Source organism: Durio zibethinus, chromosome 26 (genome assembly GCF_047325235.1).
Source record: "Durio zibethinus cultivar Kanyao isolate XHJ-2024 chromosome 26, ASM4732523v1, whole genome shotgun sequence".
In the NCBI taxonomy this organism is placed as follows: Eukaryota; Viridiplantae; Streptophyta; class Magnoliopsida; order Malvales; family Malvaceae; genus Durio; species Durio zibethinus.
Window position 1 is genome coordinate 18953020 of NC_143187.1, and position 14371 is coordinate 18967390.

A 14371-nucleotide genomic window follows, 5' to 3' on the forward strand; every position below is an offset into this window, starting at 1 on the left:
AATTTCTTTCTTGAAAAAGCTCTTCTCAACAGAGGCTCCACAACTTTAAAAAATCTCATTTGGAAAAGCTCCTCTCAGCAGAGGCTCAACAACTTTAAAATTTCTTTCTTGAAAAAGCTTCTCTCAACAGAGGCTCTACAACTTTAAAATTTCTTCTTGAAAAAGCTCCTCTCAACAGAGGCTCCACAACTTTAAAATTTTCATCTTGGAAAAGCTCCTCTCAGCAGAGGCTCAACAACTTTAAAATTTTTTCTTGGAAAAACTCCTCTCAGCAGAGGCTCAACGACTTTAAAATCTTTTCTTGAAAAAGCTCCTTTCAACAGAGGCTCCACAACTTTAAAATCTCAGCTGTTTTCAACTTTGAGTTTTCATCTTTGAACAAGTAAATTTCTCTCTTTTGAATTCCTTTGTTTGATCATTGTCTTTACCAAAATCTTGTTTTTTTATTAAGAAAAAGAAAATTTCTATCTTTGTTACAACTTTTCATGGATGCATGTATTGAGTGCTCATGATGCAATGTATGTAATACAATCAAAATCGTTCATTGTAGTAAAAGGTTCTCGAAATCTCTCGCTTTCGGCTTCTTTTATCCGAATTCTTATATGACCAATCTGTCTTCAACATCTGATCACAATATTTTTTCTTCAAAAGTCTGCAACATCAATGTCTTGTCATGCTTTTCTCATCCTTTTTCATTTGTCTTTGTCAACTTTAAAAGTAATGCTGAGATCTTTCATGTTTGTTTTTCTTTTCATCATTTTAAGTTCAAGACAAATAAAATGCAATCACACATTTCTCTGATGGATAAAAAATATCGAATAAGGATAAAGGAAATGATAGGCATTATTTCATATGAAGGATAATGTATTTCTTATGGCTGATAACAAGTGTATGTCAAAGTGTTTAAGTTGAAATAAAGGTGTCAAAAGAATGATCACAAGATAATCATGAACAAAATATTCTCAGATTCTTTCTCTAAAACTAAATCAGATGACTTCCTTGATTATTCAGAGTTCATCAAACTACACTTGCCCCTGCATTGTGAGATCTTTTCTTGATGATGCTTTTGCTTTACATCTAAGCCGCCTTTTCAGGTTTTCAACTTAGATAAGTCATCATTTTTTCTTTTTTTCTTTTTTTTAAGCAAAATATTTTTTCACAACATCTGAATTTATTGGGGTAGGCAAATCACCTCCGTCTATTTCTGCCAAAATCAATGCCCCGCCAGAAAAAACCTTTTTCACCACATACGGGCCTTCCCAATTTGGTGTCCATTTCCCCCGATTATCATGTTGATTTGGAAGGAATCTTTTTAGCATTAAGTCTCCTTCCCTAAAGCAACGGGGACAAGTTTTCTTGTCATGTGCTCTCATCATCCTCTTTTGATATAATTGACCATGACATAGTGCTGACAGTCTTTTCTCTTCAATGAGGTTTAACTGCTCGTAGCAATTTCGGACCCATTCTGCTTCTTCTAACTCCACCTCCATCAGGACTCTCAGTGAGGGAATTTCCACTTCGACTGATAGCACAACTTCCATACCATATACCAAAGAGAACGGTGTGGCTCCAGTAGACGTTCTGACTGATGTTCTATAGGCATGCAAGGCAAAAAATAACTTCTCATGCCAATCTTTGTAAGTTTCAATCATTTTTTCCAGGATTCTTTTGATATTCTTATTCGCAGCCTCCACTGCCTCATTCATTTTTGGACGATATGGTGCCGAATTACGATGGCAGATCTTGAACTGAGTGCATACTTCATTCATCATTTTGTTGTTCAAGTTTTTGGCATTATCAGAAATAATTATCTCTGGAAGCCCATATCTGCATATTATCTCTCTTTTCATGAACTTACATACCACAGATCGGGTCACGCTAGCATATGATGCAGCTTCTACCCATTTGGTGAAGTAATCAATCATCACAAAAATAAATCTATGCCCATTCGAAGCTTTTGGAGTGATGGGACCAATGACATCCATGCCCCACATTGAGAATGGCCAGGGAGGAGCTAGAACGTGTAATATTGATGGTGGAGTATGAATCTTGTCAGCATAAATTTGACATTTATGACATCTCCTGGCATAATCAATACAGTCACTTTCCATTGTCAACCAATAATAGCCAGCCCTCATAATTTATCTAGCCATCATATGACCATTTGCATGTGCCCCACAAACTCCATCATGCACTTCTTCAATAATCTTCTTTGCTTCAGCTGTATTTACACATCTTAAGAGCACTTGATCTCGACCTCTTTTGTAAAGGATATCTCCGTCAATGAAAAAATGCATAGCCAATCTTCTAATAGTCCTCTTATCATTTTCTGTTGCATGTTCTGGGTACTGCTGGCTTTTAATGTATTGCATGATATCATGATACCATGGCCTTCCATCAATTTCTTTTTCAACACCTGAGCAATGTGCTGGTACATCTTTCACATCCAGGTTGATGGGTTGGATTTTAGTATTTGTATCTATTTTGATCATTGCAGCTAGAGTAGCCAGTGCATCAGCAATTTGGTTTTCCTCTCTAGGTAGATGCTCAAACTGAACTTCTTTAAATTGCTTGACCAACTCGGAGATGTAGTTATGATACCGAATCAACTTAGAGTCTTTTGTTTCCCATTCACCTCGTAACTGATAGATGACTAAAGCTGAATCTCCAAACACATCTATCACTTTGATCTTCTTTTCAATTGCTGCTTGTAGACCCATAACACAGGCCTCATATTCAGCCACATTGTTTGTGCAATTAAAATTTAATCTGGCTGTGATGGGGTAATAATGTCCATCAGGAGATATCAAAATTGCCCCAATACCATGACCCAAAGCATTAGCAGCTCCATCAAAATACATCCTCCACGATTTTTCAACAGGTTCATTTTTTTCAATGGCCATCACATCCTCATCAGGAAAATCTAATTTCATTGGCTCATAATCTTCGACTGCACGATCAGCAAGGAATTCAGCTATTGCACTCCCTTTAATAGCTTTTTGAGTCACGTAAATGATATCATATTCTGAAAGCATAACTTGCCACCGTGCTATTCTTCCTGTCAACGAGGGCTTTTCGAAGATATACTTAATAGGATCTAGCTTTGCTATGAGCCAAGTAGTGTGATAAAGCATGTATTGTCTAAGCCTTCGAGCTGTCCAGGTTAATGTACAACACATCTTCTCTAATGGTGAATACTTTGACTCATAATCAGTGAACTTCTTGCTCAAGTAGTAAATTACTCGTTCTTTCTTATCGGTTTCATCTCTTTGTCCCAGCACACATCCCATTGAATTTTCATGCACTATTAAGTACAAAATCAAAGGTTTTCTTGGCATTGGTGGCACCAACACAGGTGGATTTGACAAGTATTCTTTGATCTTATCAAAAGCTTCTTGGCATTCATTATTCCATTCTCCAGGATCATGTTTTTTGAGAAGCTTGAAAATAGGATCACACTTATAAGTGAGTTGAGAGATGAAGCGAGCAATATAATTTAATCTTCCTAAGAAGCCTCGCACTTCTTTTGAGGTATGAGAAGGAGATAAGTTTTGAATGGCTTGTATCTTATCTGGATCAACTTCAATTCCTTTTTCACTGACTACAAAGCCCAATAGTTTTCCTGATTTGGCTCCAAATATACATTTGGCAGGATTCAACTTTAACTGAAATCTTCTCAACCTGTCGAACAACTTTTTGAGACTAATTATATGATCCTTTCCTTCACGAGATTTTACAATTATATCATCTACATACACTTCTATCTCTTTATGCATCATGTCATGAAAAAGAGTCACCATTGCTCTTTGATAAGTAGCACCAGCATTTTTCAACCCAAAAGGCATGACTTTGTAATAGAATGTTCCCCACATGGTCACAAATGTAGTTTTCTCCATATCATCTTGAGCCATCTTGATCTGATTATAGCCTGAGAAACCATCCATAAAGGAAAATGTGGAGTGCCTAGCAGTATTATCCACTAGAGTATCGATGTGAGGTAAAGGAAAGTTATCCTTAGGGCTTGCTCTATTCAAATCTCGATAATCAACACACATTCTCACTTTTCCATCCTTCTTAGGAACTGGCACTATGTTGGCTACCCATTCAGGATATTTTACCACTTCTAAAAATCCAGCATCGAATTGTTTCTTCACTTCCTCTTTAATTTTCAGCAGCATCTCTGGTTTCATGCGCCTTAGCTTTTGCTGCATCGGCTTACATCCTGGTTTTAAAGGTAACTTGTGCTCTACAATATCAGTGCTGAGTCTTGGCATATCCTGGTAAGTCCATGCGAACACATCTACATATTCTCATAGCAGCTCTTCTAGCTTCTGTCTTTCAGTTGGTAAAAGAGATGTACCAACTTTGACCTCTCTTTTATTCTCACCATCTCTCAAATTTACTGATTCAATAATTTCTTGGTGGGGTTCAATTGGCTTATCTTCATGTTCTATTAATTTTAACAAATCAAGAGGCAGTGTATAGTAATCTGAATCTTCCTCATTATCAAGTTCATCAACATGAATTAAGTTTTCAAAATCAAATCCGAGATTAATGCCATGATTATCCTTATGTTCATTGTTTGAGACCTTGCAAAGGGTAATATAGAGAGAATATTGGCACACAAAAATGGAATGGCAAGAAAATGTAGGAAAAAAAAAGATGAAAGGTAAAATGAAGATAAAAATGACAGAAAAAATACAGATGCATCTTCTAAGTCTTTTATTAAAATGACAAACATAAACACACCATAAAAGATCTCCTAATACTCGTAGAAAGTAATTAGAGATTTTAAGTTTCACATTACTTTTCCAAAGTTTTAAAGGCAACAGGTAGCTTTGTAACTTTCCAATTATCCAACTCAAAATCTGAAGGACAATGGTACACGAATAGCTCTTCACTTTGACTCTTCTTTTCTCCATCATCCACCATTTGAATGGCCAGCTCTGAAAATTTTTCCATGAATCTTGCACTTGGGGCTCTCAGTAAATCTGAATAAATGTATCCTCCCGAGTGAAAAGAATCATAAAGGTATGGAATGACTATCGGCTCTGACTCCAGCTCATATCCTTTAAGATTAGCTATCCTCTTATCTCTTTTCTCATTCATCATTCTTACTCTATCCTCTCTTGTTGGCTTATATCCCAAGCCAAACCTGTCTCTCTTTTCATATATGGCCGATGGCTTCGTAATTCCTTGCAGGTTCTTCCCAAGTTCGATTTCAGGTCGCCATCCCATCTTGGTAAGCTGTTTGACTACCATTTTAGTAGTCACAGATAAGTGTGGTGAATATAATTTAGATCCTCCAGCTATATATGTTGTATTGGTAATCTCGAAAGATCTATAAGAGCATTCTAAAGCTTCATCTGCCGATTCCACATAAGGAATATTTATCGATTGAGTTACCAATAAATCTTCTTCTCCTGTCACACATGTTAGCTTCCCTTCAACAATAAATTTGACTTTTTGATGTAATGAGGATGGGACAGCACCTGCCATATGAATCCACGATCTACCCAATAAACAACTATATGAAAAAGAGATGTCCATAACTTGAAATTTCATGTTGAAAGTACATGGGCCAATCTGCAATGGCACTTTTATATCTCCCAACACTTCTCTTCTGGTTTCATCAAAGGCTCTCACTATCATATGACTAGGTTTCATATAAGATCCATCAACAGGAAGTTTTGCCAGAGTAGTCGCAGGTATAACATTGATGGATGAGCCATTATCAATCAAAACCTTAGCCATTATATGACTTTTACATTTCACAGTAATGTGAAGAGCCCTGGTACTTCCTCTACCTTCAAGAGAAATCTCTTCATCACTGAAAGAGATATAGTTTGAAATCGTCAGATTGCCAACAAGCTGTTCCACATATTCAACAGAAGCATTGTGAGACACATATGCTTGATTTAACACTTTCAGCAAAGCATTACGATGTGACTCTAAACTGAGCAATAATGACAATAGCGAAATTTTAGCTGGCATCTTGTTAAGCTGTTCTACCACGCTATACTCGCTATGTTTTATTAACTTTAAAAATTCACTTGCTTCACTCTCAGATACTAGCTTCTGCCATTCTTTTTCTAGGGTTGTGTCAAGACCACTCTGACTTTCATTTTCTTCTCCTACCTTGGCTTTCTCCTTTCTAGCTTTTTCTAGAGCTTCTGGGGTATAACACCTCCCACTTCGAGTTATGCCTCCTACACCCGTTATGTTGGCAATATCTGGGTTGACTACGACATCATAATCGTACTTCCAAGGTATTGCTTTATCATTCTGATATGGAAAAGGGCCAGAAACTTTAATTGTCACCACTGGTCAAGAGACGGGTTTTTCTATCTTCGATGTTGGCTTCTCATCATAATAGATAGTTACTGGTCTACGCCCAAACTTATTCTTTGAATCAATGGTAGACACTTTCACCAACTCTTCTCTCTCTTGGTAAAACTCTATTCAACCTTCATCCATCAATTTTTGCACCTCTTGACGAAATTGGTGACAATTTTCGATAGAATGCCCCAGAGCACCTCTGTGATAATGGCAGCTTTCAGTTGAGTTAACCGCTTCAGAGTAATTTTGAGGTTCTATCGACTTCAGCATGTCAGCTTTGACCAAGGTTTCAAACACTTTAGCCATATGAGTTTTGACCTCTTCTATTCTTCTTTTCACGTAACTTGTTTGCCCATCAATCAAAGTATTTATTGATGGTCTGGCATGATTTGGTAGAGGGTTTCCATTGACATTTGGAGTCCCTTGTTGGCTGGTATCAAAATTTAATACTCCTTCATTGATTAACCCGTGCACTTTATGCTTCAAAGCAATACAATGCTCAGTGGAATGACCTGGATTCCCATAATGATAATCACAATGTGCATTGGGGTCATACCATTTGGGAAACGGAGGTTTCAAAGGTTCAATAATAACAGGAGCAAGCAGATGTTTTTCAACAAGTCGAGGATACAAATCTGTGTATGTCATAGGAATTGGGTCAAAATGAGGTCTTTCTCGATTGTTATTATTCTGTGAGTTTTTTTGATTGCTGTTTAGGTAGGTTGGTCGAGTAAATGGTCGAGCTGGAGGTGCTGGGGTGTAATTGGATGGTTGAGGGCTAAAACTTGATCTGGGTAACGATTGTTGGGGGGTTCGGTAATGGTATGGTTGTTGAGAGATTTGGTTTATGGTAGAGTAGTAATGGGGGTGTGGGTTATATGAAATAAAAGGATGGTGTGAGGGATTTGTGTGAGTGATAACATGTGTCTCCTGCTCTTTCTTCCTTAATGTAGCTATCTTCTTTTCAGACCCTTCAATTTTACCACTTTTGATAGCATTTTCTATCATCTCCCCTGAAATTACCATGTCAGAGAAGTTTTTCGTGGCATTTCCCACCAATCTATCATAATAAGGGGCCTTCAGTGTATTGACGAATAGCACGATTATCTCTTTTTTAGTCAGTGGTGGTTGTACTTGGGCTGTTGCATCTCTCCACCGATGTGCATATTCTTTGAAGGTTTTCGTCAACTTTTTCTCCATATTTTGTAATGACAGTCTATCAGGGGTTGTATCCAAGACGTGCTTATACTGAGCAAGAAAAATTTTGGCCAAGTTTTTCCATGAACTGATCTTATTTTGATCTAATTGCACGTACATTTAGCTACTGAACCAGTCAAACTATCCTGAAAATAGTGTATCAATAGTTTGTCATTATGGGTATAACCCGTCATCTTTCTACAAAACATGGTGATATGAGCAGATGGACAATTTGTCCCATCGTATTTCTCGAAATCTGGGATCTTAAATTTTGGTGGGATAACCAAGTCAGGCACTAGGCTAAGCTCGTTGGCGTCAATAACCCCATAAGTGTCATTACCTTCAATCGCTTTAAGCTTCTCTTCAAGCTGGTCATATTTGTCTTGAATTTTTGAATTTATAACAGGTTCTGACATTTCGTGAGACTTCTCTTGCTCAACAGGGTCGTCAAGATTTGGTACCATGATGGGATCGACTGGGATGGGTCTCGAATTGGCATTCAAGTGGGTCGATTGCTGATTTGTAGAATGATTGACATAAGGGTATGGCTGCGCACTTGGTGGTTGTATGTGTATACCCCGAGAAACTTGAATCTGAACTTGAGGTGGATTGAATCTCGGAGGGTATAATGGCTCTTCCACATTAACCTCATCTCCTGTCCTAGATACACCAGCGACTCATTTTCCTTTCATTGATCCAATCAACAGTTGTCTTAATTAAGCCATTTGTGCTTTAATTCTTTATTGTATTTCCATCACTTTTTCTTGTATCTCCTCTTGTACCCTTTCGACCCTTTCAAACCTAGCTGTATTCTCTTCTGCCATGGCTCGAGTATTATATCTATACGAAATTGACGGGTTGTGGTTCCTCGGCTTTGCTATCCTTGAACCTTAGTTTATCAACCACGAATTAGATCGCATGATATAATGTCGTTGATATTATTATTAGTATGAAAATGCATGCATGAAATGAATGAAATGCAAATTAGGGTATTATCTTGGATCGATCGAAACAAAAAGAAACTTTCATTAACCATGGGAGTCTTTACACATCATCCAATCATTTTTGCATTAAAGCCATAAAAACATTTGATTTGAGCATATTGCTCCCTAGCTTCATGAAAAAAGTGCAATAATCTTTGACTATGGCCTTGGGTTGGTACAATCTCTCGTTCCAGTGCTTTCGCCTTTTCAACCATGTTGCTTGCTTTTTGAATAGCCTTGTAGATTTGAGCAGTCAGGTGTTCGATGTATTGCTGCCTCTCTAAACTTTCTGCTCTCCACATCTCTCGAGCATCTACCTCCATATTACAAGTGCGAGCCCAATAATCTTCTCTATCTTGTCACTCAGTCAAAATCTCATTTATGTGCCTCTGATTACTTGTCAATTGAAGCTCCAAACTCATTAATTCATGCTCTAAGGCTTTTTTCTTGCTTTGCAAATCGGAGTTCTTGCTTTGTTCCCTCACTAGCTCAGCTTTTAGCTTTTCACTTTCTCTTTGGTGCCTCGTTACCTTTTCAGAGGCCCCTGAAAGTTTTTCTTTCCATTCATGTTGCTCTTTGGTGAGTGTGAAGATCATTTCTTTGTTCTCTCGAGCTCTGTTCTTCCAATATTCCACCATGTCTCGTAGTTCTTCCACATCCTTCTTGGATCCTTTCAAAGGTCTACTATCTAACCTTAATTTCTTATTTTCTTGATGTAAATCTTGCAGATCCTCTTTCAATACTTTTCGTTCTTTAGTCAACTTCTGTACTGCATCATTTTTCATCATCAAATCATATCTTAATTGGTTAACCTGATCCATCATAGCCACCTTTTCTTTCTTTAACCTTTTCTTTTCAATCTCAAACTCTCGTTGAGCGATCTCAATAGTCGATAACACCGATATTGAAACAGGAGCCGACAACTTCTCTGAAATATCAGCTGGTAGAGGCCTAATTTCGTTAACTCTTTTCATCCTCCATGCAAGGTAACCTTCAGCAACATTATCAGCGAGTCTAGCTGGGCTCATTCGGTTGACCTGCTTCCATGCTTTAATGATTTCACGAACCCTTTTCATATAACCGGGTGTTCCATAATCAAACTCGAGTGAACCAAGCCTATGAGTCATAGGGATGAACTGTCGTGAATCATATTGTCTTTGAACCATAAGGGGCGCGTAACTCACTGCCCCCCATATTCCTAACAGAGGTACCCATGACTCGTCTCTACAACTATATAAGATAGCCATCGGAAGCATCCATGGTGCCCTCCATGTTACATCTTCGCTAGTGAGCTTTAAAAAGAATGCTGACCACTGACTTTTTGTCCAATCTTTTCTCCATTCTTTAGTCATAAACTTCTTGATAGGACTGAAATGCACGGAGAATGGTCGAAATGATGTCTTCTCTTTTCCCTAAAAATGGCTTCTGAGCCAGATAAATAGTAACTGAGCACACCCCATAAATCGTCCTTCACCCTTTCTTTGACAAAAATTAAGTGATCTAATAGTTTCTGCCAAAATAGTTGGTGAAGGGTTTATACCTTTATCTAATTGCTCAAAGAAATCAACCACTGATGCTTCTATATGTCCTAAAACCTTAGGGAATATCATCAATCCATAGATGGCTAAAGCAAACACATCCGACCCCTGATCGGTATCAATATACTTTCTTATGTACTCGAGCAGAAAAGCTGATGGAATGATGTCAACCCTATTTTTTTCTTTCTTGTGCTTGTCTATCTCTTCAACCTCCACTTGCATGATCTTGGCTAATTTTTTTCTATATCCAGTGGTCTTATGCTCTTTCCAATAGATCTTATCTTGATTGGTAGACTCTATCCGGAGTAAAGAAGAATATTCTTCGATCGTGGGAGCCAAGTCTTTTTGGTTGAATACAAAGCATCGATAAGATGGATCCCAGAACTGTATTGCGGCTCTCAGCTGTTCATCAACCTTCACAGACATAAGCAGTGCCACATCCCCGTATTTCTTGGAAAAAGATTCTTTTTTCTCTATTCTCCACTGTTTCCAAATGGCTTTCAATTCTGATATATTATTCTGACTGAGATCCACATGCACTGACTGTAGTAGCACCGATATGTGACCATCTACTAAGCAATCTCCTTCTTTCATCTGAATACCTTCTGAATGGCTCTTGACCTCTAAGTAGCTCTTACACACAGATGACATCCTTTAGGTTTTTTGAAAGTTTTTTTTTAGATTGGTCCAAAACAATACCCTTTTAAAAATGGTACCTATATGATGCATGCAACAAAATTGAAGACAATAAAACAAATCAATAATGTAAATAAAACAAATAAATAAAACTGAGTAAATGAATGAACAAGCATAACAGAATATACATAGTGTCCTAATTTAGGTAATCTTTTCACAAAAGGGACAGTATGGCTCTATCCTAAAGTTGGACTTTACGGCTCATTATATGCTGGGTTAAGATTTGCATGTCTAAAGGTTCCCAGACTATTCCTCACATCATCATCCATTATAGACTAGTAAGGTCCCCGATCCTCACCCATTATAGGCTACTAACAGAACGGGTTCAATCTGAGTGAAAGTGTTTCGCTAGCAAATGTGGAGGTTATCACCTCACGAGAGCGTAGCTACTTCACTTCCTCCTAAAAGGACGGAGCCCGGGTATAGAGCTCATGTATGCAAGTGAATATGCAAAGTGTGTGCAAGGTAATAAATCAAAAACCAAAATCAAAATGAAGTAATAACTAGCACATAATTTATTTCATTTATTAACATGACTATTTTCAGAAAAAAAATTAAAATAAAAGAAATTAAATTAAATGTCAAATAAAATCAATTAAATCTAACCATTGTCAATAGCGCATAATTAAAATTTTGGCCTGACTCTCAAATAAGTCCCCAGCAGAGTCGCCAAGCTGTCGTAACGGTTTTGAGACCGCCAGACGTAAAAACGAGTTGTTTTAAAATTGAGAAAAATAAAAAAGAGGGAGTCGCCACCAATCTTTATTAGGGTGTGATTGGCCACCCAAAAGTTTATCTTTTTAATAAAATTATAAAAACGGGTTGTTTAAAGTTTATCAAAAAGATATATTTCGGTCTACGAAAAATTAGGTTGGGTCCGAGAGTCGGTTACACGTGGGGAAGGATTAGCACCCCCACAACGTCCATAAATTGGTACCATTCAATTATGCGCTATTTTTAATGTCGGATAAAAATGGTTTTAATTTGAAATTTAACATTAATTTCTTTTATTTAAAAAAAAAATATTTTTTTTTGCTAAAATTTTTATTTTAGGAATATTGAGAAAATCTTTAAGTTAAAGAATTATTTTAAAATTCTCCAACATCTAGGCAGAATTTAAAGTAACTCTTTTCGCTTAAGATTTAACACAACAATCCTTAAAATGAAATAACACTCTTTATAGAAAATTGTTGGTGACTCTCCAACATCTAGGCAGAGTACCATGAGTAAATTAAAGAGAGAATAATGCAGACAATTATTGATGATAATACGATAACGTATGTATGCTAATGAATGTCATGTAAAATGAAATGCAATTTAAGAGTTGGATTCTTAAATATAATGAGACCACCCCGACTCTCCAACATCTAGGCAGAGTTTAGGTGCGACTGTTTATATTTAAGATCCCAATTTTATTATACTATTTTTATTTATTAATCTTATTATTAATAAAATGCAATTTAAGAGTTGGATTCTTAAATATAATGAGATCACCCCGACTCTCCAACATCTAGGCAGAGCTTAGGTGCGACTGTTTATATTTAAAATCCCAATTTTATTATACTTTTTATTTATTAATCTTATTATTAATATGAATTATGAACTCGTGTGAAAAGACTTAATGAAGTAAAATTTCCTAAATACCCCATCATCTAGGCGGCATTCGGGAACAAATTGCTTCCAATAGAATTTTCACACGTGTCCTTAGGATTTTTCGGACTTTGGACTTCAAGGATTTTGGATTTCGAGCGGTTTTGGATTTAATGGATTTTGGATTTTTAAGGGTTTTAGAAACCTAGGATTAAGAAATAGTGCTTAAGGTTTCGTTTTTAAGAAAATACGAACATCTCTAAAAATCCCCAACATCTAGGCGGATTTTTGAAGCAAGTTCGATTTTAATAATTTTTGAAAATTAATTAAAAATTTCTTATGTTTATTTATTATTAACAATAATTCCCCAACATCTAGGCACAATTATTGTTTTAGAAAAATATTTTTATTCCCTCCAACATCTAAGCAGGGAAAATTATTATTATTATTTTAAAGCATTTTAATATATTTTAATTATTATTTGTTTTTAATTTTATTATTATTAAAACGATTAAACATTTATTCTAACAAATTTATAAATTTATCATGCATAAATATATAAATATATTTAAAATAACAAAAATAATAATAACAATAAAAAATTAGAAAATTCAAAAAAAAAAAATTTTTTTTACCTGAAGCGGACCGGTCAACGGTCCGGTCAACGCTGGTCCGGGGGTCTGACCGGTTCGACGGTTGGATCGGCGGTTCGATTCGGTCTGGTTGGTTCGGCGGTTCAGTACCGGTTTGGTTTTGTCTGGCGGTTTGGTCCGGTCCAGTCAGACCGAACAGAGCGGATGAAGGAAGCGGGTCGCGGGTCTGGCGTGCGGACCCCGGGTCGGGTCGCGGGTTGACGCGCGGATCTTTGGGCTTAAAACGACGTCGTTTTGGGCCTTTAATGAAACAACGTCGTTTTGATTTTGGCAGTTTATATAAAAGGCTCAGAAAAATTTTTTTTTGGTCAGTTTTTCATTTTTCCAAAAAAAAAAAAACTTTTTTTTCTTCTTCTTCAGTAGATTGCCGGTCAACCGTTGGTGCCACTGCCGTCCGTCGTCACCGCCGGTCTCCGGCCGTCGTATTCGGTGGTCGAAAAATTCTAAAATTCTCCCACAAGCTCTTTTCGACCCCCTGAGCGTAGATCTGACCTCCTTTTCACCAAAAGGAGTCTCAAAATTCCTAGATCTGTCTTCAAAGTTTCGGCCACAAAAAAATTTTTTTTTTCTGCTTTCTTTCCTTTTTTTTTTTTGAAGCTGACCTTTCTTTCTCTTCTTCGTGCAGGAAGCTTGGCGCTGAGGTTCCTCGCCGTAGGCGAGGACTGTGTATTTTTTTATTTTTGTTTCTGTTTTGGTTTTTTTTTTGTGGCGGTTCTGTTTATGGTTGTTTTCGGTTGGTTTTTGTGTTTGGGTATTTTGGGTGTTTGGGTGGGTAGATCGAAATTTTTCTTTCTTGAACTCTCAAACTGGAAAAATTTTTTTGTTTCAGAACTCTCACCTGAAAAATTTTTCCTGTTTTTTCTCCATCTTTTCTTTCTTTTCTGTGTTGATTTTATAGAGTTTCAATTAAGTGGGATTTTGCTGGCTGTACGGTGGTTAGTTGGTAGCTGTAGGGTGGCTGACAGGAAGCTGGTCGGGGGCTGGTTGGATTGCTGATAAGGAGTTGGTCAAGGAGTTGGTCGAGGCAGCTCGGCATCGCACCAACTCCTTGACTTCTGTTTTTTTTTTTTTGTTTGTTTACTTGTTTTGTTTTTTTCTGTTTTGTTTTTTTTTCTTTTTTTGTTTTGTTTTGTTAAATATTATTATTATTATAAAAAAATAAAATAGTAGACCCAGACAAAATCGGTGTCTACAAAAGTTATATTACTTTGAAGATAAATTAAAAAAAACTACAAGGTTTTTTAGTTGTGCAATTTACATATTAATAGAATATATAGCACTTCCGTGTCACCGAAAATATATATTTTATATTTGAAATTATTTGAATTTGAATTTAAAAAACTGAAATTAAAAGTTAAGCATTTTAGCAACAAAA

The 14371-nt window shown here is 36.7% G+C and overlaps 1 protein-coding gene across 1 annotated transcript; it reads right to left on the reverse strand.

Moving 5' to 3' along the window:
- Positions 1–1127: 1127 nt before the first annotated feature.
- On the reverse strand, positions 1128–8842 carry LOC149511405 (uncharacterized). The gene is given in 6 exon segments (XM_089755174.1): positions 1128–4589; positions 5260–6045; positions 6472–7667; positions 7670–8196; positions 8338–8425; positions 8623–8842. Coding segments are annotated over 6 exon segments (6267 nt in total). The 3' UTR covers positions 1128–1139.
- Between the last annotated feature and the right edge of the window lie 5529 nt (positions 8843–14371).